General features: G+C 45.7%; 2 protein-coding genes across 4 annotated transcripts in view; one reads left to right on the plus strand and one right to left on the minus strand.

The window, feature by feature from the left end:
• COL26A1 (collagen type XXVI alpha 1 chain) overlaps positions 1–24003 on the minus strand; it is a 105559-nt gene that overhangs the window by 63374 nt on the left and 18182 nt on the right. For 2 of the 3 annotated variants that reach the window (XM_079955756.1, XM_079955754.1), the window contains exons 2-3: positions 20564–20686; positions 15808–15911 (exon numbers count right to left, since the gene is read on the minus strand). In XM_079955756.1, the coding sequence (XP_079811882.1) occupies positions 15808–15911; positions 20564–20686 (227 nt within the window). The remainder of the gene's footprint in view (positions 1–15807; positions 15912–20563; positions 20687–24003) is intronic. The other variant, XM_079955755.1, reaches the window with a different exon arrangement.
• Positions 10669–11338, plus strand: PFN4 (profilin family member 4). Its single transcript, XM_079955927.1, has one exon. The coding sequence runs from the start codon at positions 10684–10686 to the stop codon at positions 11161–11163; it is 480 nt and encodes a 159-aa protein (XP_079812053.1). The 5' UTR covers positions 10669–10683; the 3' UTR covers positions 11164–11338.

A 24003-nucleotide genomic window follows, 5' to 3' on the forward strand; every position in this document is an offset into this window, starting at 1 on the left:
CCAGGTGCCCTTCAGACTCTCTGACAGAGTTAACAAATCAGGCTTTAGAACAGGGGTCAACAAACTTTTTCCGCAGGGGGCCGGTCCATTGTCCCTCAGACTTTGTGGGGGGCTGGACTATATTTTTTGGAGGGGAATCCCCCCAGCTCTCCTCTCCCTTCTCCCTAGCACAGGACGAGCCCCAGTGGCTGCTTAACTGTGCCTTGAGAGCGGCTGGGGCTGGTGGCAGCGGCGGGATGATGAGCGTCGTGAAAGGGCCGGTTCCAGAGAGGAGCTGCTTAAAATGGTGCTCAGCCAACTGTGGCTCAACAAAGCCCAGCCCCCTTCCTCCTCTAGGCAGGGCAGGGAGAAGCCAGGAGGAGGGAGGGAGGGAGGAGGCACCGACGCGGTGTGTGTCAGGGAGGGAGAGGGGGGAAATGGCGCAGCCCAAACCATCAGAATCCCCACGCCAATCCACGCAGCGATTTTCGGACTGTCTGCGGGCTGGATCCAGAAGGCAATTGGGCTGGATCCGGCCCCCGGGCCTTAGTTTGCTGACCCATGCTTTAAAAACAACCAGAGCTTATTTTGCATCTGGAAACAGAAGCATTAGTCCCTAAAGCACAAAAGCTCTAAAAATAAAAATAAAAACACAGAGGGAAAAGGTATTAAATTCTTTCTTGGGGGCCACTGGTCCATCCTCCAATGCAATCTCCTTCCCACAGTCCTTTCCTCAGAGTTCTCCTAGAAGGATACCAGCAGATAGCTAAAAATGTGATGTAGGAAACTGGAGGATGAACTGTGGTGGTAGAACTGACTAGGTCCCTTTTGCAGCAAGTGCATTTAAGATGGTAATAGTAATAATACCTGTCAGGGAACTGTCATTGGAGCCAGAGGCGGAGGGAAGGCTCCAGAGGGATGCCGGAGAGGGTCCCAGTAGGGAGAGAGGCAGCCCATCTGGTGGGGAAGGAAATCAGCGTAGCACCAGTGGAGAAGGGGGGCAGATGGGGGAATCGGAGAGAAGGCTCCTGGACTCCTCACCGGAGACCAGCGGGGAGAGCACGGGTCCTCTGCTGCCCACACCCTCCCTGCGCAGAAGACTTCCGCGCAGGGAGAGTAGGAGGTGACTGGGCGTCAAAGAACTTCTTTGCTGGAAGAAGTTCAAGAAACTCCCACTGACAGATTCTGCCAGCGACTGAGACAGCCACGGATGGGTGGCTGTCCGGATAGAAAGGGTTCACCCAGGTGACTCAGCCAGGTGTGGCGACGACTTATGCACGAGCAACCCCCTAGAACTATTACAATACCCAAATAAGAGTGCCAATAAAAGCTGGGGAGGCTGCAAGGGTGATGTTGTTGCTTGGGGATCTAAATTGTTCAGGGCAGTATTTCTCAAGGTGGGTGGTACCATCCCTGGGGCGGGGGGGGGCAGCAAGAAGAGAAGACACTGGATCTGAAAATGAAGATCAGACTTTGGAAAGCTGGTATCACTGGATCGAGTTCACAGATTTTGTTGAAATAATTAAACTAAAGAGCTGTAACTGGATTTCGAATATATGTGCAATTGTTATCATTTTGGATTTTATTGTGTTGTTATCTTCCTTAGTGGATTATGCAGTGGGTGATGTTTTTTATAGGGTAGGGGGGGCACGGGGTGAGTTTATGAAACCAAAGGGGCAGTGCCCCGCCCCAAAGGGAAGTGCTGGTAGAGGACTGTCTTCTGAAGTAAAGCAACAGGGAACCAGGCAGAGGGCCTTCTCGGTGGTGGCACCCGCCTGTGGAACACACTCCCATCAGATGTCAAAGAGATAAACAACTATCTGACATTTAGAAGACATCTGAAGGCAGCCCTGTTTAGGGAAGTGTTTAATGTGTGACATTTTAATGTATTTTTAATATTTGTTGGAAGCCGCCCAGAGTGGCTGGGGAAACCCAGCCAGATGGGCAGGGTACAAATAAATTATTATTATTATTATTATTATTATTATTATTATTATTATTTGGCCACTTCCTTCCGGCTTATAGAAGATTCAGCCCACCTTCATATACACAGGTGTCTCATGCCCCCACCCCACCCCAAAACTCTGTACTAACAGGAAATGAGACAGGGTTATTTCGGCAGGGAGGAGGAAAAAAACCGAGGAAGAACTCTCCAATTTCACAAAGTCAACCCTCATTGTCAAACCAAGAGGCAGCTGAGAATTCTCCCAGTCCAAAGGCACGGTACGGCGTTCAAGAGACGACACACAAGAGAAACACAAAAATATCTCGTTAACTTTTTTTTTTACAATTCTAACCACTGAACAAGCTACTCCCCTCCCCCCTTCTCTCTCAATAATTTATACCTGAATGGCTCGTCTAGACATGACATCATTTTAAGGTATGCCTGGTGTTCTGTGGTCCGTTTACAATAACCAGGATGTATAATTGCCTTCCCCTTCATGGATCACTGCCTTGCCGTGGCGAAGGGGCTTGAAGAACTCAGAGAAGCTATGAACTATGCCGAGCAGGGCACCCAAGATGAACAGGTCATAGTGGAGAGTTTTGACCAAACGTGATCCACCTGGAGGAGGAACCGGCAAGCCACTCCAGTATCCCTGCCAAGAAAACTCCATGGACAAAGACAACAGGCATATAAAAGTTATGACGCTGGAAGATGAGCCCCTCAGGTCGGAAGGCGTCCAACATGCTACTGGGGAAGAGCGGAGGGCAAGTACAAGTAGATCCAGAGCTGATGAAGCGGCTGGGCCAAAGCCGAAAGGACGCTCAGTTGCGGATATGCCTGGAAGCGAAAGGAAAGTCCAATGCTGTAAAGAAAAATATTGCATAGGAACCTGGAATGTAAGAACCATGAACATGGGTAAGTTGGAGGTGGTCAAAAATGAGATGGCAAGAATAAATATTGACATCCTGGGCATCAGTGAACTAAAATGGACGGGAATGGGTGAATTCAGTTCGGATGACCATCATATCTACTACTGTGGGCAAGAAACCCGTAAAAGAAATGGAGTGGCCCTCATAGTCAACAAAAGAGTGGCAAAAGCTGTACTGGGATGCAATCTCAAAAATGATAGAATGATCTCGATACGAATCCAAGGCAGACCTTTTAACATCACAGTAATCCAAGTTTATGCACCAACTACTGGTGCTGAAGAAACTGAAATTGACCAATTCTATGAAGACTTACAACACCTTATAGAAGTGACACCAAAGAAGGATGTTCTTCTCATTATAGGGGATTGGAATGCTAAAGTAGGGAGTCAAGAGATAAAAGGAACAACTGGCAAGTTTGGCCTTGGAGATCAAAACGAAGCAGGGCAAAGGCTAATAGAGTTCTGTCAAGAGAACAAGCTGGTCATCACAAACACGCTTTTCCAACAACACAAGAGACGACTCTACACATGGACATCACCAGATGGGCAGCATCGAAATCAGATTGATTATATTCTCTGCAGCCAAAGATGGAGAAGCTCTATACAGTCAGCAAAAACAAGACCTGGAGCTGACTGTGGCTCAGATCATCAGCTTCTTATAGCAAAATTCAAGCTTAAACTGAAGAAAGTAGGAAAAACCACTGGGCCGGTAAGATACAATCTAAGTCAAATCCCTTATGAATACACAGTGGAAGTGAGGAACAGGTTTAAGGATTTAGATTTGGTGGACAGAGTGCCTGAAGAACTATGGATGGAGGCTCGTAACATTATACAGGAGGCAGCAACGAAAACCATCCCAATGAAAAGGAAATGCAAGAAAGCAAAGTGGCTGTCCAATGAGGCCTTACAAATAGCGGGGGAGAGAAGGCAAGCAAAATGCAAGGGAGATCGTGAAACATACAGGAAATTGAATGCAGATTTCCAAATAGCAAGGAGAGACAAGAAGACCTTCTTAAACAAGCAATGCAAAGAAATAGAGGAAAGCAATAGAATGGGAAGAACCAGAGATCTGTTCAAGAAAATTGGAGATATGAAAGGAACATTTCGTACAAAGATTTCCATAATAAAGGACAAAAGTGGAAAGGACCTAACAGAAGCAGAAGACATCAAGAAGAGGTGGCAAGAATACACAGAGGAATTATACCAGAAAGAAACGGATGTCTCATATACCCCAGGTAGTGTGGTTGCTGACCTTGAGCCAGACATCCTGGAGAGTGAAGTCAAATGGGCCTTAGAAAGCACTGCAAATAACAAGGCCAGTGGAAGTGATGGTATTCCAGCTGAACTATTTAAAATTTTAAAAGATGATGCTGTTAAGGTGCTACACTCAATATGCCAGCAAGTTTGGAAAACTCAGCAGTGGCCAGAAGATTGGAGAAGATCAGTCTACATCCCAATCCCAAAGAAGGGCAGTGCCAAAGAATGCTCTAACTATCGCACAATTGCACTAATTTCTCATGCTAGCAAGGTTATGCTTAAAATTCTACAAGGAAGGCTCAAGCAGTATGTGGACCGAGAACTCCCAGAAGTGCAAGCTGGATTTAGAAGAGGCAGAGGAACCAGAGACCAAATTGCAAACATGCGCTGGATTATGGAGAAAGCTAGAGAGTTCCAGAAAGACATTTACTTCTGCTTCATTGACTATGCAAAAGCCTTTGACTGTGTCGACCATGGCAAACTATGGCAAGTTCTTAAAGAAATGGGAGTGCCTGATCACCTCATCTGTCTCCTGAGAAATCTCTATGTGGGACAAGAAGCTACAGTTAGAACTGGATATGGAACAACTGACTGGTTCAAAATTGGGAAAGGAGTACGACAAGGCTGCATTTTGTCTCCCTGCTTATTTAACTTATATGCAGAATTCATCATGCGAAAGGCTGGGCTGGATGAATCCCTAGCCGGAATTAAGATTGCCGGAAGAAATATCAACAACCTCAGATATGCAGATGACACAACCTTGATGGCAGAAAGTGAGGAGGAATTAAAGAACCTTTTATTGAGGGTGAAAGAGGAGAGTGCAAAATATGGTCTGAAGCTCAACATCAAAAAAACGAAGATCATGGCTACTGGTCCCATCACCTCCTGGCAAATAGAAGGGGAAGAAATGGAGGCAGTGAGAGATTTTACTTTCTTGGGCTCCATGATCACTGCAGATGGTGACAGCAGCCACGAAATTAAAAGACGCCTGCTTCTTGGGAGAAGGGCAATGACAGGCCTAGACAGCATCTTGAGAAGTAGAGACATCACCTTGCCAACAAAGGTCTGTATAGTTAAAGCTATGGTTTTCCCAGTAGTGATGTATGGAAGTGAGAGCTGGACCATAAAGAAGGCTGATCGCCGAAGAATTGATGCTTTTGAATTATGGTGCTGGAGGAGACTCTTGAGAGTCCCATGGACTGCAAGAAGATCAAACCTCTCCATTCTGAAGGAAATCAGCCCTGAGTGCTCACTGGAAGGACAGATTGTGAAGCTGAGGCTCCAGTACTTTGGCCACCTCATGAGAAGAGAAGACTCCCTGGAGAAGACCCTGATGTTGGGAAAGATGGAGGGCACAAGGAGAAGGGGGCGACAGAGGACGAGATGGTTGAATAGTGTTTTCGAGGTTACCAGCATGAGTCTGACCAAGCTGCGGGGGGCAGTGGAGGACAGGAGTGCCTGGCGTTCTCTGGTCCATGGGGTCACGAAGAGTCGGACACGACTAAACGACTAAACAACAAAATAATTGCCTTCATTCAGGTCAGCAAAAGGGGCGATTAGTGGGCTGGGAAGCGGAGGGGGGCAGTGGCGGTGGTGGAGGAGCAGAGGAGGAATATCACAAAGGCCTTTCTCTCCGCAGCTGTTCTGGAGAGCGGTTTTTATAGCCTGTTGTTTTCTGCCAAGGAAACGGAGCCCTAACAATGCTCTCGAATCCACACTGAACCGCTATCCCTTGCAGGGAAGCAAAAGGGAGAGTGCGGGAGAACGACACATACCGCAGATAATCTCCGATTCGCAAATGGTTTCGGTGTGAACAGTTCCTATTAAAGCCATGAAGGGAAACCAGCTGTGGATGGCGGCCTGGATCTACTCGCATGGGTGAAGGCTGAAAGGCAAGACCCTTGATTCCTTTGCAAAACAGTTTGTGGAGCTGCTGTGGGACTTGAGCAAAAGGCTCCCTCTATTAAATGGACAACCCTCTTATAAAGGACAACTGCTATAAAAGTTCAATCACATCTTGTGCGTGGGGTCGGTTCCAAGGATTCCACATACAGTCGTACCTTGGTTTTTGAACAGCCTAGTTCTCGAACATTTTGGCTCCTGAACGACTGAAACCCGGAAGTGACTGTTCCAGTTTTTGAATGTTCTTTTGGAAGCCAAACGCCCAGCAGGGCTTCCGCAGCTTCCGATTCCGCTTTGGCTTCCGAACGTTTTGGAAGTCGAACAGACTTCTGGAACAGATTCTGTTCAACTCCCAAGGTACGACTGTATACACAAAAATGCATTTGCTCAGTGCTATTTTTCTAGAAAAAGAGGTGCCAGAGCTCGCCTTCAACGCCTCCCTTGTTCTCTTTTAATTGCAATGATGCCCACCTGAGAGGTGCCGGAACTGAGTTCCAGCGAGTTCTGGCTGGGGGGAAAAACCTTGGATATACTCAAACCCTTGGAGTCAACCCCCACAAACATCTCAAGGCTTCTGGAGGCGGCATGTAGAGATTTTCTTGCCCCACCTCCCCACCCTCAGCAAGGGAAAGAGCTTAAAGACTCCTTTTCTGCTGTGCTTTCCCAGCATGAAAAAAAAAAATCTTTTGAACTCTTTGCCTTACTTGCATTTAACTTGCAGGATTTCAACCAGTGGCCTCCAAACTCATATGGTTGAAATCGTGCAAGCGAAATGCATGTACGATGCATCCATACTGTATCTAATTTGTGCCCACTGTTACCTTTGAAGGATTTCAAACTTTTAAAAATCGAGTCATACCAGCTGATAGCCTTCCAGGTTCAGTTCCTAACCTCAGAGGGTTTGCAGAAGTTAAATCTCAGGCACAAACTACGTGCTACAGGAAACATGTGTACATGCGTGAGATGTGCATGCATGCTTATGCAGGCCATTTTTATTTTGAAGGAAAAACAGCTGGCCAGGCTCTATATCAGCCTTCCAATCAAGAGCAGGGTCCAGCGTTGGGTTTCCTGCCAAAAAATCACCCCCCGCTGCCCCCAAAGGCGCAGTAGAAAGCATATTTAGGGGTCAAATAGCAGTTGGGAGGTGGGCAGGAAATCAGGGGCCCACACAGCTGCATTTCATTCAAAATAAGAGTAGTTAGGTGGCTTTAAAAGTGGGGGGGGGGGAGTTAATATAATGTACTGCTTGCTCCTCAACGTATAATGGGAGCGAGGACACGTTCTCTTTAGTAAAGCACAGAGGTGGGAAGATCTGTAGCTCTCCTCCAGATGTTGACGGACTCCAAATCCCATCGGCTCCAGCCAGCATGGCCAATGGTTTCCTGTCCCTGTAAGCTAATCCCGAGAAACCTGCAGTTAAGATAGAGTTTAATCTTCCCTTTCAGCCCTTCCTCAGCAGGCCAACCAGATGATTTTAAGATCATGTAGCTGCTGGATGATGCAGGTAAGTATATCAGCCATAGGGTAGCGTCATCTGTGTTTGCTGCAGAAAAGGTAGGATAAGCCTTTCTGAACTGTGCAAGTGCTAAAAGTTAGGGTAGCTTGAATGTTTTAAATCCTGTTGCTTTGAATTCACTTAAGGGACGTGGGTGGCGCAAGGGACGTGGGTGGGTTAAACCACAGAGCCTAAGACTTGTTGATAAGAAGGTCGGCGGTTTGAATCCCCGTGACGGGGTGAGCTCCCGTTGCTCGGTCCCTGCTCCTGCCAACCTAGCAGTTCGAAAGCACGTCAAAGTGCAAGTAGATAAATAGGTAAATTCTGGCGGGAAGGTAAATGGCGTTTCTGTGCGCTGCTCTGGTTCTCCAGAAGCGGCTCAGTCATGCTGGCCACATGACCCAGAAGCTGTACGCCAGCTCCCTCGGCCAGTAAAGCGAGATGAGAGCCGCAACCCCAGAGTCGGCCATGACTGGACCTAAAGTTTTTAATATGTGACATTTTAGTGTATTTTTCATCTCTGTTGGAAGCCACCCAGAGTGGCTGGGGAAACCCAGCCAGATGGGCGGGGTACAAATAATAAATTATTATTATTATTATTATTAATGGTCAGGGGTCCCTTTACATTTACCTTTTTATTCCCAACTTATTGGTTTGATGATCCTTTAGCTCCCCCCTTGTTTGTTTGTTTGTTTGTTTACACATTAGTGTTTTGCACTTCTATTGTAATGCCCTTCAGCCATCATCATCATCATCATCATTTATTTATAGCCCACCCATCTGGCTGGGTTTCCCCAGCCACTCTGGGAAGCTCCCAACAAAAAATTAAAAACACACTAAAACATCAAACATTAAAAACTTCCCTAAACGGGGCTGCCTTCAGGTATCTTCTAAAAGTCAGATAGTTGTTAGATGGTAGATCTTGAACAAGGCATGTATAATTTGTGACACTGTCTGCCTTTTTAAACATATACCACCTAAGGTGTCTTACTCCTCCATCCCCATTCTTCCAGTGGCACATTTTGATATTTGAATACCTGAAAAGCCACCTCCTTCCTTCCCTACAGACTCTTTTGGGTGCTGAAATTGGCAGAATTGGCCCTCAGAGGCTGGGGGGGGGGCACAGACAGGGCCTTCCCTGTGGTTGCCCCTAAGTTGTGCAGCTCCCTCCCCACAGAGGTATGCCTGGCACCTTCATTGCACAGCTTCCGGAAAATGCTGAAGACTCACCCCTTTACCTCAGGAATTTTTTTTGTTTTGACTATGGCAGACCAACACGGCTACCTATCTGTAACCCTTTACCTCAGTTTCTGGCACTTGCAGTGCAAATCTATAGGAACCATCTTATTTTTATAATTTTAATTTGTTTTAAGCTGCTTTTAACATTGTGCTTTAATGTTGTAACACACCCTGGGACCTTAGGGTAGAGGATGGAAAACAAACAAACAAACAAACATTTCCCACTGCCATTAACTTACAAGAACAAATACTTCCTACTGCGACTAACTTACAAATATGTTTAAAACAGATGGCTCTCCCCATCCCAATAATCCTGTGCACTGTAGTTTTCTAAGGGTGCTGGGAATTGTAGTTTTGTGTGGAATAAACTACATTGACCAGTATTGTTTTGTGGGGAGGGTAGCATTCTGCTTTAAATGTATGATGTGCATATAACAAAAGTAAATTTAGCCTGGAGTAGGGACACCTGGATAAACCTATGAGATGCTGCCGTTTCTTAAGATTTCACCCCCATAAAACGCTGCTTCTTTTTTTGAGCTTAAGAAATACAGCGTATTTCTCTTCTTCCTACAGTCCCTGCCCCACCCCCACACCAATCTCTTGGTAGTCCCAAGCAGAGAGCAATTGTGTGCTTTTGGCTAAAAACACAGCATTTGAGAAACCAGATCTTGCTCCAATATAAAGGGAAAACTCCTGGATCATTTTTGGAAGTTGTACAGACAAAGGAAGCCCATCTCTTGGGGAGCTGGATTACCAAATGCATTCAGGGCCTCTTGCAGAAATAAATCTGGTGTTGTTCAGCTCAGTCTTCCCAAGCGGACTGCTCTTTGTGGGTTTGAGGAGGGGAGGGGGAATGCCAGGGGGGTAGCCTGGAAATGTAAATGGTTTTATTTAAGAGCAAAACGCAGAGAATGGTCCATTTGATAGACGATGCCTTTAAGAACCAGTAAAAGGAAACATTAAAAGAAATTATAGTAAAGCTATAGGAGATTTTTGAAGTGGCTTTTTCAGATGTATTGCTTTCTTTCAGATACAGGCATTTTCTTTGCCTCGAAATCAAACGGGTTCTTCACGTTTTTTGAAACATCGCAAAACCTGCAAGGCCTGTTTGACCAGCAATGATCCAAGTCCATTTCAAACTAATGAAACAAACCAACACCAACAGCCTAACTCAGTATAAAGCAGCTACCTCTGTTCCTATGTTCCTCACTATGATGTGATGGATTGAGCTTCTATTCAAATCCGCCATTCTTTTTCTAAATTTGCATTAACACATTAAAATATGAAAATCACATGCAAATCTGTGTCTTCAACACAAAGGGCTGATAGTTGTTTTCATTGTTTATTATCAATTTTATTTTTTGTTGTTTATAATGAGGTTAACTGCCCTGGGACGTTTGGTGAAAAGCAGGTCATATAGACGCTAAACAAGATAAATAAAGATAAGCGGCTACCCTAACTTTAGCACCGCTCCCCCTATACCTGAGAAAACTCCCTCCCCTCCCAATTGTACACAGAAATACTGAATTTCTGAAGGCATTCTGAGAGCCCTTTTGCCTAAATGGTGGGATTTAAATGCCTTAAAGAAACAAACAAAGGGGGAACAAGGAAAAAAATGAGGTAAACCTCCTTGGAATTCCTGCCAAATGCACATTCTCAGCTTGTCATTACTGACGTTCAACAAATGAAAAAGAAAGGAAATGAATGAATGTGAGAATCGGCATGGCCAGCAAGGGGTTACTTGATCCCAGACCAGCTCCCTTTCCCATATAGCTTGCACCCTTTGAATTGTATCTCTGTGGTGTTGTTTTTTAAAGAAGGCTTTCTAAAAAGAAACGAGAGCTGAAAAATTCAGAGAGAAGGCCTAGTTCGTTTCAGGAGCCAGGAGTCTCATCTCACCTCCTTTGGTGGGGAACCAAACAAACTACAATTCCCAGAATGCTTTGGGAGAAGCCACGGCAGTTGAAGCTGTTTTGTGTAACCAAGGAAGCAGACAAATCCTTCACAGCAGAGAGCCAGGGAGAGACGAAAATGAACCAGACACAAAGTTTGCTGATAGACGGCCTCACTCAGACCAAGCATGTTGCCAACGCCGCTCTCATCAGAATAGTGGACGGCAACATCCTGGCAACGACTCCGGGCTTCAACATCCAAAGCCAAGCCCTGGTCTTCCTCCAAGCCTTTTTTAAGGAGCTGCTCCAAGTCAGAAGGGACGGGCTTTACTTCAAAGACCGGTACTACAAGTGTGTCAGAGCAGACGACCACTCCATCTACCTCAAAGGGAAAGACAACGGGGTGATTTTAGCCAAAACTGGGACCTTCATCGTGGTCGGCACTTACGCCCAAGGCATGTACCCCAGCGTGTGTGTGGAAGCCGTGGAGAAGCTGGCAGACTACTTCAGAGCAAAGGGAAACTGAAAAGGCTGTGGAGATGAAGCCATTTTACTCGGAGACCCAGCCCAGCCCAGCCCAGCAAGAGAACCGATCGCTATCGGCAAGAGAGGGCAGCTGATGCAAGGACCACAAATCCTTTTCACAAGCATCCTACTTGTGGGGTTGGAGGGGAGAAAAATTAAATGCACGAGAAGTAAAATCTTTATGCTTGATTGATATATGTGTATAGTTTCAGGTTCTCCCTGGCCTGAAGCCTTGATTGGCTGCAATTCCTGGCTGGGGAAGTTGTGGCCCTCTCTGTCTGGCCCTTAAAGACTTTCCACACTCCAGGCCATGCCTTGACCCCAGGACACAACCACCAGCAGCCCTGCTCCCAACCCTCTCTCAAGTGTTGGGATAGTGGTTCTTGCTTTCCTGGGTGGAGGGGTGTAGACAGTGTTAGAAATTCCCCAGGTGCCAGGTACATTTTGTGACTGGCGCGAGTCTAGTTGTGACCACATGAAGCTCTCTGAATGTCAGGCTGGTGACTGACAACTGACGGCCTCCAGCTTTCTTAAGCAGGTAAGCAAAAGAGCTTATTTACTGCATTTATATCCCACCTTTTCCTCTAAGGAGTACACGGTTCACTCCTTGGTTAAATCCTACAATGACCCTGTGAGGGAAGTTACGAGGCTGTGAATGATTCCAAGGTCACCCAGTGAGCTTCCTGACTGAGTGGGGATTTGAACCCTGATCTCCCAGGTCCTAGTCCGGCACTCTAACCACTACACCACACTTCCTAGAGTCCTTCTGCTATGGGGCAGCTCTATAAATTAAGCAGGTAAATAAATATGGGGAAAGCAAAATGTTACTTGGAGAAGGATCTGAACTATTTCCCTTGAAGCCTGAATGTGATTTATTCTGGGTTGTTTAATTTGATGTTTTAATGTGTTATAAACTGCTTTGAGATTTCCCCCCCTTTAAAATATAAAGAGGTATAGAAATGAAAATCATCATCTTCAATTTCATTGGGGGGGGAATGGCACCTAGACATTCCATTGTGGCAACCGTAACCCAGGTTTAAGGTACCATTTGATGATTAGCTTATATATCCAAGTTTCTGACACTGGTGTGGGCACAGAAATTTGGGGTAGACTGGAAGGTGTACTACAGAACAAAGGTAAGAGTCATCATATCCATTGCTCCACCAATCTTTATCTCTGGGCCCACACACTTTTGACTCTGAGCATGCCCACCACTGGCATGTGAACCCCAAAAGATTCCCCATGAGGGAATGTAGCCCTCGGGGCTAAATATTTACCCCTCTGTTCTAGAACATTCTGTGTAAGAGATTGGCAAGGTATATATAACTTGATTCAGTTCTCCTTTAAAAGCAAACTGATCTAATTTATACTTACTGTTTTGTATTATTTCTACAATTTATATACCGCTTATATATTTTTTAAAAAAACAAAACTCTAAGCGGATTACAAAACAGATCAAAACATCAAAATAAAAAGTAATAATGATGGAAGTCCGTCAATGATGATGATGGGCTTGGTGCTTCTGGCAACAATGACTGGGACAAATCTGTAGTTTTTTAAGGGTTCTATCTTATGTCATAAATAGGTCATCTAGTGATCCTCTCTCTGGAAAAGAAACATTTCACCACTTCTCCTTCCTTGTACCCATATGGCTTATTTCTCCAAATTGTACACCTGTGCATGTGTATGGTGTTAAAAAAAAGAGATTGATGAAATTCAGAACTTATCAGAAGTTAGGGGAAACGCAACTCAGTCAGCTAGATTCAATCAGCTGGGAGGCACGATGTTCTGAATCGGTCCAGGAACCCACCTGTCACCCCTGGCCCTAACAGTTCCCCTACAAAAAAAATTCATTGCATGCTACTGCCTGCAACCCTAGAAAGCTGCTGCCAGCCAGCGTTAACAATACTGAGATGGAAATCTCAGTGGTCTGCCTTGGTCTAAGGATGATTCCTATGCGCCTAAATCAGAATGCATTACACAACTTTTTTTTAACAATGTGAGTCGTAGGGACAGAGTTTCTACACTGCGACAGAATCGCAGCATGCAAACTGCCCTTCCCGTTATCAGCCAGGCGGAGGGGGTAATTTTGTTTCCCGGATTTGCAGCGTTCCGTTTGAAGAAAAGAAAACTTGGGTCTAAAGACGGGAGAAGAGAGAGATGACGTCTGATATTAGCAAAAGTAAAACAAGGTTGTCATTTTCTGGCTGCCCTCAAATTGGCGCCAAGTTTCCCGGGTTGGTGGGGGACACACATTTGCCTCCCAGGAGAGGGTCCCTGGGCTTTGAACTTTGAAGCGTATGAGAGGAGGGGAAAGAGGCTAGTTGGAGGTGCCAGCATCATCTTGGATTGAAATCAATCAGACTGATGCATGATTGCAATAACTAGCCCACATCACCTCTGCGCTGCCCCTTTCCATATGGTCTTTATATCAGGATTCCGCAGGCTGGGTGGCTCATTTCCTGCTGCAGCTAAAAAAATCCCCCTCGCTCCAAAAAGAGAGAAAGAAAACAAAGCAAAGCGAGACTGATCGTCCAGCAGAACTGTTTGACTAAAGTCCCTCCAAAGCTGAAGCAACAGCTCCGATTAAGTTCTTTGTTATCTTATCAACTTAGCTAGATGCAGAGAGAAGCCCAAACAAGGCAGGAATTAACTTAAGACTCACTCCAAATGTCAGGGAATCTGACATGTTCCATCACTTGGGGTTTACCTGAGACTTCTTTGGGCCTAGGGAGACATAGGAATAAAACCAGAAAGCACTGGAGGCCTCAGAACAGAAGCATACCCTCCAACATTTCTCCTCTCCAATGAAAACAGGGACAACCGATTCTATTAGTATTAGTATTAGTATTATTAGTATTAGTATTAGTACAGTGGACACTCGGGTTGTGAACGTGATCCGTGCAGGATGCATGTTCGCAACCCGAAGTGTTTGCAACCCGCAGCAGCACGTCTACGCATGCGGGGGTTGCGATCCAGTGCTTCTGCGCATGCGCCTTCTGCACATGTGCAACCGCCAAAACCTGGAACTAACCTGTTCCAGTACTTCCGGGTTTCGGTGGGTCTGTAACCCAAAAAAACACAACCTGAAGCATCTGTAATCCGAGGTATGACTGTATTAGTATTAGTATCACCCTGCCCATCTGACTGGGTTGCCCCAGTCATTCTGGGCTACTTCCAACATATATAAAAACATAACAAAACATTACACATTAAAATTCCCTGTACAGGCCTGCCTTCAGATGTCTTCTAAAGGTTGTGGAGTTACTTACATCCTTGGCTCAGGGGTCGCATAACTACATACGCTCCAACATTTCTCTGATGGAAATGTGGACGTTCTAAGGACATTCCAGATCAAATCAGAAACCAGTACAGCTTCTGTAATTCTGGGACTGTCCCCAGAAAATAGGAACACTTGGAAGTTTGCAGTAGCCAGACCCAAATTAGTGATTTAATCACTGCTTGGGGCCTGCACAAGACATTCTGCTGCCCGGAATGAAGATGGTGTCCCCACCAGAGAGCGGCTGCACTGGCAACTGAATCTTGCAGCAACTCTGGTGATGGCATAGAGCCCTCTGCTGCACCTGAGAGTTGCAGTCCAGCTTAGGGAGTTTAGGGTCAACCCTTGATGTTGGACCATATCAGGTGAGCAAGTGTTCAAAGTTCAAGGACACATTCCAGCCAAGGAAGGTGTGAAGCAGGGCCTGGTGAGGGTGGCCTGGGAAAGGGCCTTCTCTGTGGCAGCCCCTCAGTTGTGAAACTCCCATGCCACCTTCATTATACAGCTTCTGGCAAATTCTGAAGAGACGCCTCTTCGCCCTACCCTTTCAACGCTTGAGGTGTGTATTTTTAGGACTCGCCCTATTTCTCTAATTGAAAGACGTTTTAAACTGTTTTTAATATTTAGTTGCATGGTTGTGCTTTAATGTCGTAACCTGCCCTGGGACCCAATAATAGATCATAAATAATTCCACTCAGAACATATCAGAAGCATTACATCTCATGCAGGGAAGCCTGCGGTTCGGATGAGAGGATCCCAGACGGTGCTTCCCGGGGAGCACAAACGGTCTCCAAGTTCCCCACGTAAACACAGCCGTGGAGCATATCAAATGACAGGCAGCCCGTGAAGAAGGCAAGCCGTTTTCTTCCAAAAGATAAAATCTAAAAGCGAAGATTTAAAGCCCGCAATATTGCACAGCGGAGTTTAGCTAGCTGCCAGCAAGACTTCCTCGCAGGCTGGAGACCTTCCTCGTCGGCTGCCTGGTTAAGAGTTAAAATTCCTCAGATAATTCTAATTTAAACAATCTGTAGCCATCAGCACTAAGGAGGTGCCCACCAGCTGGTGATGGTTAAGTGGTTCCTTTTTTTTTTTCTCTTCCAGAAACCTGAACCTATTAGCAAAGGGTCAAGACGTTCTGTTATACTCCGTAGCAAGTTTCAACAATGGTTGAAACCCTCTCGTAGAATGCAAGAGTCTTCCAGGGATGGGGAGAGAGAGAAGATTTCATTTCAAGAGAAGGTTGGGAAAGGAACTCCCACAGATCTGTATTTCCATATTTGAACAGTGCAACTGGAAGATCCTGCAAACTCAGGGTATGGGGGGACGGGAAGGAAGCTCTACACACTTTCATTCACAGATGCTTACCTTCCTCGCAGTTCCTTCCCGTGAAGCCAGGACAGCATCGCCATTCCAGGGCAGTCAGTGTTCTGTAGGAGATCTTGTACATGGGTCTGATGAGAGTCCTGTAACTAACACAAGCAAGAGGTCACGCAGACGGCTCTGCCCCAAACCTGCCAACCTTGCAAATATCAAAAGCTGCACATTTGCAAGTAAGCTCAGGTATTCTTCTAATGCAAGGCTGACACAGCACAAAACACAAAACACTCACCCACACTTCCCACTGGTCCTAGGCCTAGGAAGCATGGGTCCATGCAGTTTCCTACTTGTCCTGCTCCTTTTCCAGGGAAAATCCACTCTTTAGTGCTAAATAAGAGCAGAAGCTTCCCAGGCTTTGGGGAGGAGGGTCAGGCTTCAATATTCTTAATTTACCCTGAACATTTAGTGGACAGTCTAATCCATCGACTGCACACCACTGCTGTTTATTCTGACAGACTGTGTGCTAAAAAACAGTTTTCCCCAAGGGGAAAGTGGAAGTTTGGGACAAGAGGAAGTGTGGATGAACTCTAACAAGGGTACAGACTCCTAGGTAAGCGAGTACAGGTGCAGCCTCACTGCAGTTTCATGGGAACATAAGACAAGGCCATGCTTTCTCCCTCTTCCATGTGACAGCCCTCTAGATATTTGAAGATGGCTGTCCTATCGCCTCTCAGTCTTCTCTCCTCCAAGCTAAACCTGCCTAATTCCCTCAACTGTCAACACACACAAATGGACTCAAAAGCGCCCCAGATGAGCCTGTCAACTTTCTGCCGGCACAATCGAGAAAGGAGACTTGCAAGTTGGATCCCAGTCTACAAGGGAATTGTGTACTCAAATGGCTTCTTTGCAAAACTGATATGCATTGCAGGGCAAATGCTTTAAACACACAGGAGGAAGACATTTCCTGTGTACTCCATTTGGGTCCCAGGATGCTATAAGCCATATCTCTACCCCTCCCCAATCCCCCCCCCCAAAAAAAATATTGTCCTGACCAGTTTCCGGTCTTGAAAGTGTACTTGTTTCTGAAGAATTAGCCTTTGGTGCCAAATGTGGAATCTGATGTTCTGCATTTGGAATCGTTGCATGCTTGAAATCCTCTTAAAACAAACAACTCTCCCCACCCCCAAAAAAGTGAAGTTCAAACATTCCAGCCGTGACTATTTATCAGTGACAGTTTCGATTTCTTGGTCCCTGGTGATTCCTTGCCCTTACCTTTGCCTTGTTAAAATGCCTTGTTAAAATCAGTATGAGTTGCTAGATGCTAACCTATAGCTATCTGGTTAGCCTCTACGAGAACTGGAAAATGGATTTTAGCTGTGATTCCTGCATTGCAAAGGGTTGTACTAGAATAACTAGATGACCCTTTGGGTCTCTTCCAATTCTATGATTCTGCTTTTTAACATGTTGGGAGGGCAGACAGAAAAGAACACTGCCCCCCCCCTCACAGAAAAAGAAGAAATCATAATCTGATCCAAGCTTGCACATACCATCCCCAACAACCACCTTGGCACACCTTGGTAAAAGCTGGAGGCTGATCCTAACACTAGCTTGCCTAATACCCTCTTAAAGCCATCTAAACCCATCATCTCAGCATTGTGTGGCCAGTGAAATTTGCAGAGTTAATTATCTGTTGCCTGAAAAAGCACTTCCTTCTGTCAGTCCAGTAAACCGATTGCCAAACAGTTCCACTGGGTGAAACAGAGTTTATCCTTTATCCTTCCCTTTAAGTCGTCTTCTGTTTCATGACAAAAAAGCCCCAAGTGTTTCATCCTCCCTTTATCAGAAAGATGGATCAGTTCCTTAATTATTATTTTTTAAAAAATCATAGACTCATGAGAGTTTGAAGTGGCCTCAAAAGTCATCTAGCCTAAGCCCGCCCACTTCCGATACAGCCTATTCAAGATCGTGCACCGTCCTTAAAAGCTCTTCCAAATGCCCAACTGAAATGCCCTTCCTTGCAATTTGGACTCTGGAGCAAAAGAAAGAAAATTTGCTCCATCATCTATTTCGCAGCGGCTATTGTGTGGCCTCTTGATCATTTCCCCTGCTTGGCCCATTGTGTTTGCCCTGTCTGCACCTTCTCCTTTTTAACTCTGTGTCCTTCTTTCCTTGCCTGCTGCCTCCAGATGTTTTGGATGCCTACTCCCACCATCCCTGAATCTCAATCTTTAGCTGCAATCCCTGCCTTGCAGGGCATTAAGACTAGATGACCCCTGAGGCCCTTTCCAACTCTACAGTTCTGTGATTCTATGATGCGGCATGTACACTCAACATGCCATGTCGGGCCTGCTTTCTTATCCACTTCCACAGCGCACAGGTAAACTGTGGCATTCATTCCCACAGGATGGGGCGAGGACCCACCCACCATCTTGAATGGCTTTAAAATCAGACAAATCTGTGCCTGTCAGTGGGTACCGTCAGGGCTGGAGTCAGACACTGGTCAGAATGAAAGACGTGGGGCTCCATTGTCAGTGCAGTTAACTCTGTATTCTGCCGGGTTTCATAAATGGAGAGAGCGCTGCTGCTTGTGGGCTTCCAGTGTGAGAATGGCCTTTACTAAAGGTAAAGGTACCCCTGACAGTTAGGTCCAGTCGTGGACGACTCTGGGGTTGCGGCACTCATCTCGCTTTACTGGCCAAGGGAGCCAGCGTTTGTCCACAAACAGCTTCCGGGTCATGTGGCCAGCATGACTAAGCTGCTTCTGGCGAACCAGAGCAGCGCACGGAAACACCGTTTACCTTCCTGCCAGAGTGGTACCTATTTATCTACTTGCACTTCGTACTTTCAAATTGCTAGGTTGGCAGGAGCAGGGACCGAGCAATGGGAGCTCACCCTGTCGCAGGGATTCGAACCGCTGGCCTTCTGATTGGCAAGCCCTAGGCTGTGTGGTTTATTTTTTTTTATATAATAATTTTTATTCGTTTTTCAAACAGATAACAAAAGTACCACAAAACAACATAATTTCCAACTGATCGTTTCATACCCTTCTTTCTTTTGACTTCCCCATACCTCCCCATCCCTGCATTCTTGTTTAGTGATTCTTTAGCAAGCCTTAGGTCCATTATCTTAATTCCCTTTCATAAAAGTTCCTTTAGTTTTTTTTGATTACTGCTGCAATTTCTTTACCTCTTACCCCCTGACATCTTAACATTCGTCAATTTTACAATTGTTCTTGAGATATATTTTAAATTTCTTCCAGTCCTCTTCCACTGTCTCTTTCCCCTGGTCACGGATTCTGCCCGTCATCTCGGCCAGTCCCATAAAGTCAATCACCTTTGTTTGCCATTCTTCCAGAGTAGGTAGTTCTTGCGTCTTCCAATACTTTGCCAGTAGAATTCTTGCTGCTGTGGTGGCATACATAAAGAAAATCCTATCCTTCTTTAGCACCAATTGGCCAACCATGCCCAAGAGAAAAGCCTCTGGTTTCTTAGGAAAAGTCCACCTAAGGACCTTCTTAATTTCATTATAGATCATTTCCCAGAAAGCTTTAATCTTTGGGCAGGTCCACCAAAGGTGGTAAAAAGTGCCTTCAGTCTCATTACATTTCCAACACTTATTGTTAGGCAAATGATAAATTTTTGCAAGCTTGACTGGGGTCATGTACCACCGATAGATCATTTTCATAATATTTTCTTTTAAAGCATTACATGCAGTAAATTTGATACCGGTGGTCCATAACTGTTCCCAGTCAGCAAACATAATATCATGACCGATATCTTGTGCCCATTTAATCATAGCTGATTTCACCGTTTCATCCTGTGTATTCCATTTCAACAGCAAGTTATACATTTTTGATAAATTCTTAGTATTGGGTTCCAACAGTTCTGTTTCTAATTTTGACTTCTCTTTCTGAAATCCTATTTTTCTGTCCTGTTTAAATGTCTCATTTATCTGATGATAATGCAACCAATCTCGAACCTTAGGCTTTAGTTTCTCATAACTCTGAAGTTTCACCCTTTCACCATCATATTCTAAAATTTCATGATATTTTGGCCATTTAGAGTCCATATTAAGCTTTTTTACTTCCCTAGCTTCCATTGGTGACACCCACCTAGGGGTTTTACTTTCCAGCAGATCTTTATATCTAATCCAAACGTTATACAATGCTTTCCTCACAATATGGTTTTTAAAACTTTTGTACACCTTTACCTTGTCTAGGCTGTGTGGTTTAGACCTGAACTAGCAGGCCTGAACTAGCAGGTATTTTTATACACTCTTAACTTCTTCACTCCCTTCAGAACCACTTTTTTATTATTACTACTATAATTAATTTATTAATTGCCTTCCAAACCACCATCTCAAGGCAATTTGCGTATAAGATGATCAAAAATGGGGGGGGCGGGGTCAACCAATACATTGAAAACAAAAACTAAAACCTTAACAAGTGGACACTTGTAGTAAAGATGCCTTTATCCAGTTGGGAAAGACCGTCAAAACAACAAAGTCTCCAACTGTTTCCAGAAAGTGCAGCTAGGGAGCGACTATCATATCTCGACAGGGATGCGATTCCACAGGACAGGGGCAGCCACCCTGAAGGCCCTGCTCTGAGCTCCTGCAGAGAGGGCTTCTGAGATCTTTGCAGGAGAAACTCTCCCACAGACTGCAGTGATCTGGTGGGTGTACAAGGCAGTCTCTCAACTACTTGGGTCCTTCTCTGTGATGGCGAGCAGCCTGCCCCTACAACCCTGAGCAGAAAATCCAGCATTCCAACCAAGCCAGGAGAACTTATTCAGACAGCGGTTACCTCACTAAGTTGGCACAAGGTCCCGGCCACCGGCAGCTTTGATAAACCCTCTGGATCACAGTCTCCGAGCCATTCTGCACCTGGCAGGAAACAGTCCGGGTGACCGTGTGTTGACACCAGTGCCTGCAGAGAGGAACAGAAGGCAAACTCGATGTCATTAAGGCCAAATCGCTGACTGCTGCAAATCAAGAAGGTGGAATAACTAGCACAGAACAGAGGGGGACTAGATATTATTAAAAATTCCAGTACTGGCTGGTCCACTAGGGCTGCTGCTAGGACACAGCCCTCCCAAGGAGTCCAGCGCAGAGACCATAGCTAAGCCACAGCCGTCCCCGCACTGCCAGAACGCATGGCTCCTGAAATAGTTTGGACCCCTTTAAGAGCAGAGGCTCCGCCCATTAGGGAGGAGCTAGATGCTCAAAGGAAGCTGGAGGTCCAATTTAAGGCTCTGCCTAAGTTTTCTGGTTGTTAGAACGACATTCAAGCCTGCCAGTGTAGGTTTCCCTTGGGGCTGTCCAAGGTGCTACCTTACCATGCTTTTCACTGCAAGAAGTGGGGAAGCAAGCAGAGGGCATTCTCTCTCTCTCTTTCTCTCTCTGCAGTGCTTTTTATTAGTTTCATACTACTACTACTAATAATAATTTATTATTTATACCCCGCCCATCTGGCTGGGTCCCCCCAGCCACTCTGGGCAGCTTCCAACAAAACACTAAAATACAATAACCTATTAAACATTAAAAGCTTCCCTAAACAGGGCTGCCTTTAGATGTCTTCTAAAAGTTTGGTAGTTATTTTTCTCTTTGACATCTGGTGGCAGGGCGTTCCACAGGGCAGGTGCCACTACCGAGAAGGCCCTCTGCCTGGTTCCCTGTAACTTGGCTTCTCGCAGGGAGGGAACCGCCAGAAGGCCCTTGGCGCTGGACCTCAGTGTCTGGGCAGAACGATGGGGGTGGAGACGCTCCTTCAGGTATACTGGGCCGAGGCCATTTAGGGCTTTAAAGGTCAGCACCAATTCTTTGAATTGTGCTCGGAAACGTACTGGGAGCCAGTGCAGGTCTTTCAAGACCGGTGTTATATGGTCTTGGGGGCCGCTCCCAGTCACCAGTCTAGCTGCCGCATTAGATATTACAAGTATTCCATTCATCTTCAAAACAACACAAGGTACACAAAATACAAAAAAAAAAAAGAGAGATCATGAAGAAACACCCATAGTTAATGGTTCAAAACCATATGTCTCCAGGATTTTACATCATGATTAGATAGTCTTCTACTTTTTAAAGGTGACTTCCATCTACCTCACTGCGGGTCTTTTCCCCCCTTTTTTCAGGCAGAGGGCCTTCTCAGTAGTGGCACCCACCCTGTGGAATGCCCTCCCATCAAAGAGATAAATTACACAACCTTCTGTAGACACCTGAAGGCAGCCCTGTATCAGGAAGGTTTTAATGTATGGTGTTTTACTGTGTTCTGTTGGAAGCCACCCAGAGTGGCTGGGGCAACCCAGTCAGATGGGTCGGGTACAAATAATAAAATTATTATTGTTGTTGCTGCTGTTGTTGTTATTAAAGGTGTCACATGTTCTCATCCTGAAGGCCCCCTCAGCAATCTGGCTGCCACATTCTGCACCAGCTGGAGCTTCTGAACCAGGTCAAAGGGCAGCCCCACAAAGACTGCATTTGGGAAACAAGCTTGTTTCAGCTCTCCCTGGAAATAGGATGAGCATCCAAATAAATATAATGTTGGCCAGCCCCTGTTTAGATGCTAGAGAATGCACAGAGCTACTGGGAGGAAACCACAGAACCGACGTCTAGCACTACCTCTACTGAGAGGGTAGCTATCATTTTTGTGCCAATGGACCTGGAGGAAAGGAAACAAGGTGGAACGTCATCTAAGCAGAATTAAACTCCATGAAAAGATTTACCGCTGGAGGGGACGGCACTCAAGCATTGTTTACATTGCCCTATGCACTTCAAAGCCTGCATCCCAGGATGAAGGATTTCCTAGCAATAAAGCAAGCCACCTAATTAAAAAGCTCTTCTCAGTCTGTCAGATGCACCCTCTAATCTTTAGGGGAGTAACATGGTTTTGACCAGACAGAGCTGTAATTTTAAGACTAAGAGAGAGGCTTTTTTTTTTTTAACAACAACAACTTTCAAGTGAATAATGGAGTCTGCTGAATTTTCACAAAACACATGGAAGAAGCGTCCTTTATGTTAGATTTTTGTGTGCCCCAGATGTTCCTGTGTGATTCTGAGAGTCTTATCTAGGCACACTCGCAAACCTGAATGCTTCCGGTCAGACCTGGAGTTCAGGCAACCCTAATCAATGTCCAGGATTCCAAGGAGCCATGGATATGGAAGTTCCCATGACTCTCAGGGTCTGTGCATGATACCATGGTTCCCTACCTACCTATGGCCTGATTTTTGCATCCTGGTAAGTTAGAGGGAAAGAGCGGGATTTCACAGTGGAGTCTCAACGTGCAGCCTATCCAATTTTGGACCTGTATTGTTTTTCAATATCTGGAGTGTGCTTGGCATACCTTCTTGGGGTTCTTTAAACCAGACAGCCTTACAGATAGAAAACCCCTTCACAGAGAGAACTTGTCCTTTGCATAGTAGGACACAACTCACAGTCGTACTATCAGGAGCAGTGTAGACTTAACGCATTATAAGCAAGTATTCTTCATGCACTTGTGATTCTGGCATACCCGACAAAACAACAACAGGTAGACTGCCACTGTGTAGAGAAAATGAGACTGTTTAATTCAGCTAAGATCTACTCAAATCTTTGTTGTGTCATCTCACCTCAAAAAGGATATTGAAGAGTTCAAAAAGGTTGAGAAAAGAGCAGCTCAAACGATAAAGGGAATGAAGTGACAGTCCTATGAGGAAAGATTGCAGGTGTCGACGACTTCTTAGTTTAGAGAAAAGACAAGAAAGAGATGACATGATAAAAGTTTATAAAATGATGTATGGCATGGAGAAAGTGGATAGAGAAAATGTTTCTCCTTCTCTCATAACACTAGGACTGTGCTGGGCCCGGGGGTAACCCATGAAACACGGTCCAGGTCCAGTCCAGAATCCGAAGGTTCCACTGGAAGTCAGTCCGACAGGGCCAAGGCAGGACACGAGGCAGGAAACCAGGCAAGGATAGGTACAGGATCTCAGGCAGGATCTAGCATACAGCAATGTTGTTCCCTGGAGTGGGATCCCACAGCCTTTTATCTTTGTCGGGGTAGTGTCCAGTCCTGATCCCCCAGTGACTCACCTCCCTGTTTCGCCCGAAGGCAAGCACTCCTTCTGTGAGTACTCAGGTCTCTCCTTCTCTCAGACCTTAGTCTCTGCAGCTCGGGAGACGTCGGTGGGTTACTGGACCCAGGGGCCTCCCCTGACCCAACCTGTAGTGGAGCAGGTGTCAGAGGTGGCCCAGCTGAAGGCAACAAG

The sequence above is a fragment of the Podarcis cretensis genome (assembly GCF_951804945.1).
Source record: "Podarcis cretensis genome assembly, chromosome: 15".
Lineage (NCBI taxonomy): Eukaryota > Metazoa > Chordata > Lepidosauria > Squamata > Lacertidae > Podarcis > Podarcis cretensis.

Excerpts from the sequence above, each read along its gene's own strand:
- PFN4 (XM_079955927.1), top strand. The coding sequence starts at position 10,684 with ATGCTTTGGGAGAAGCCACGGCAGTTGAAGCTGTTTTGTGTAACCAAG.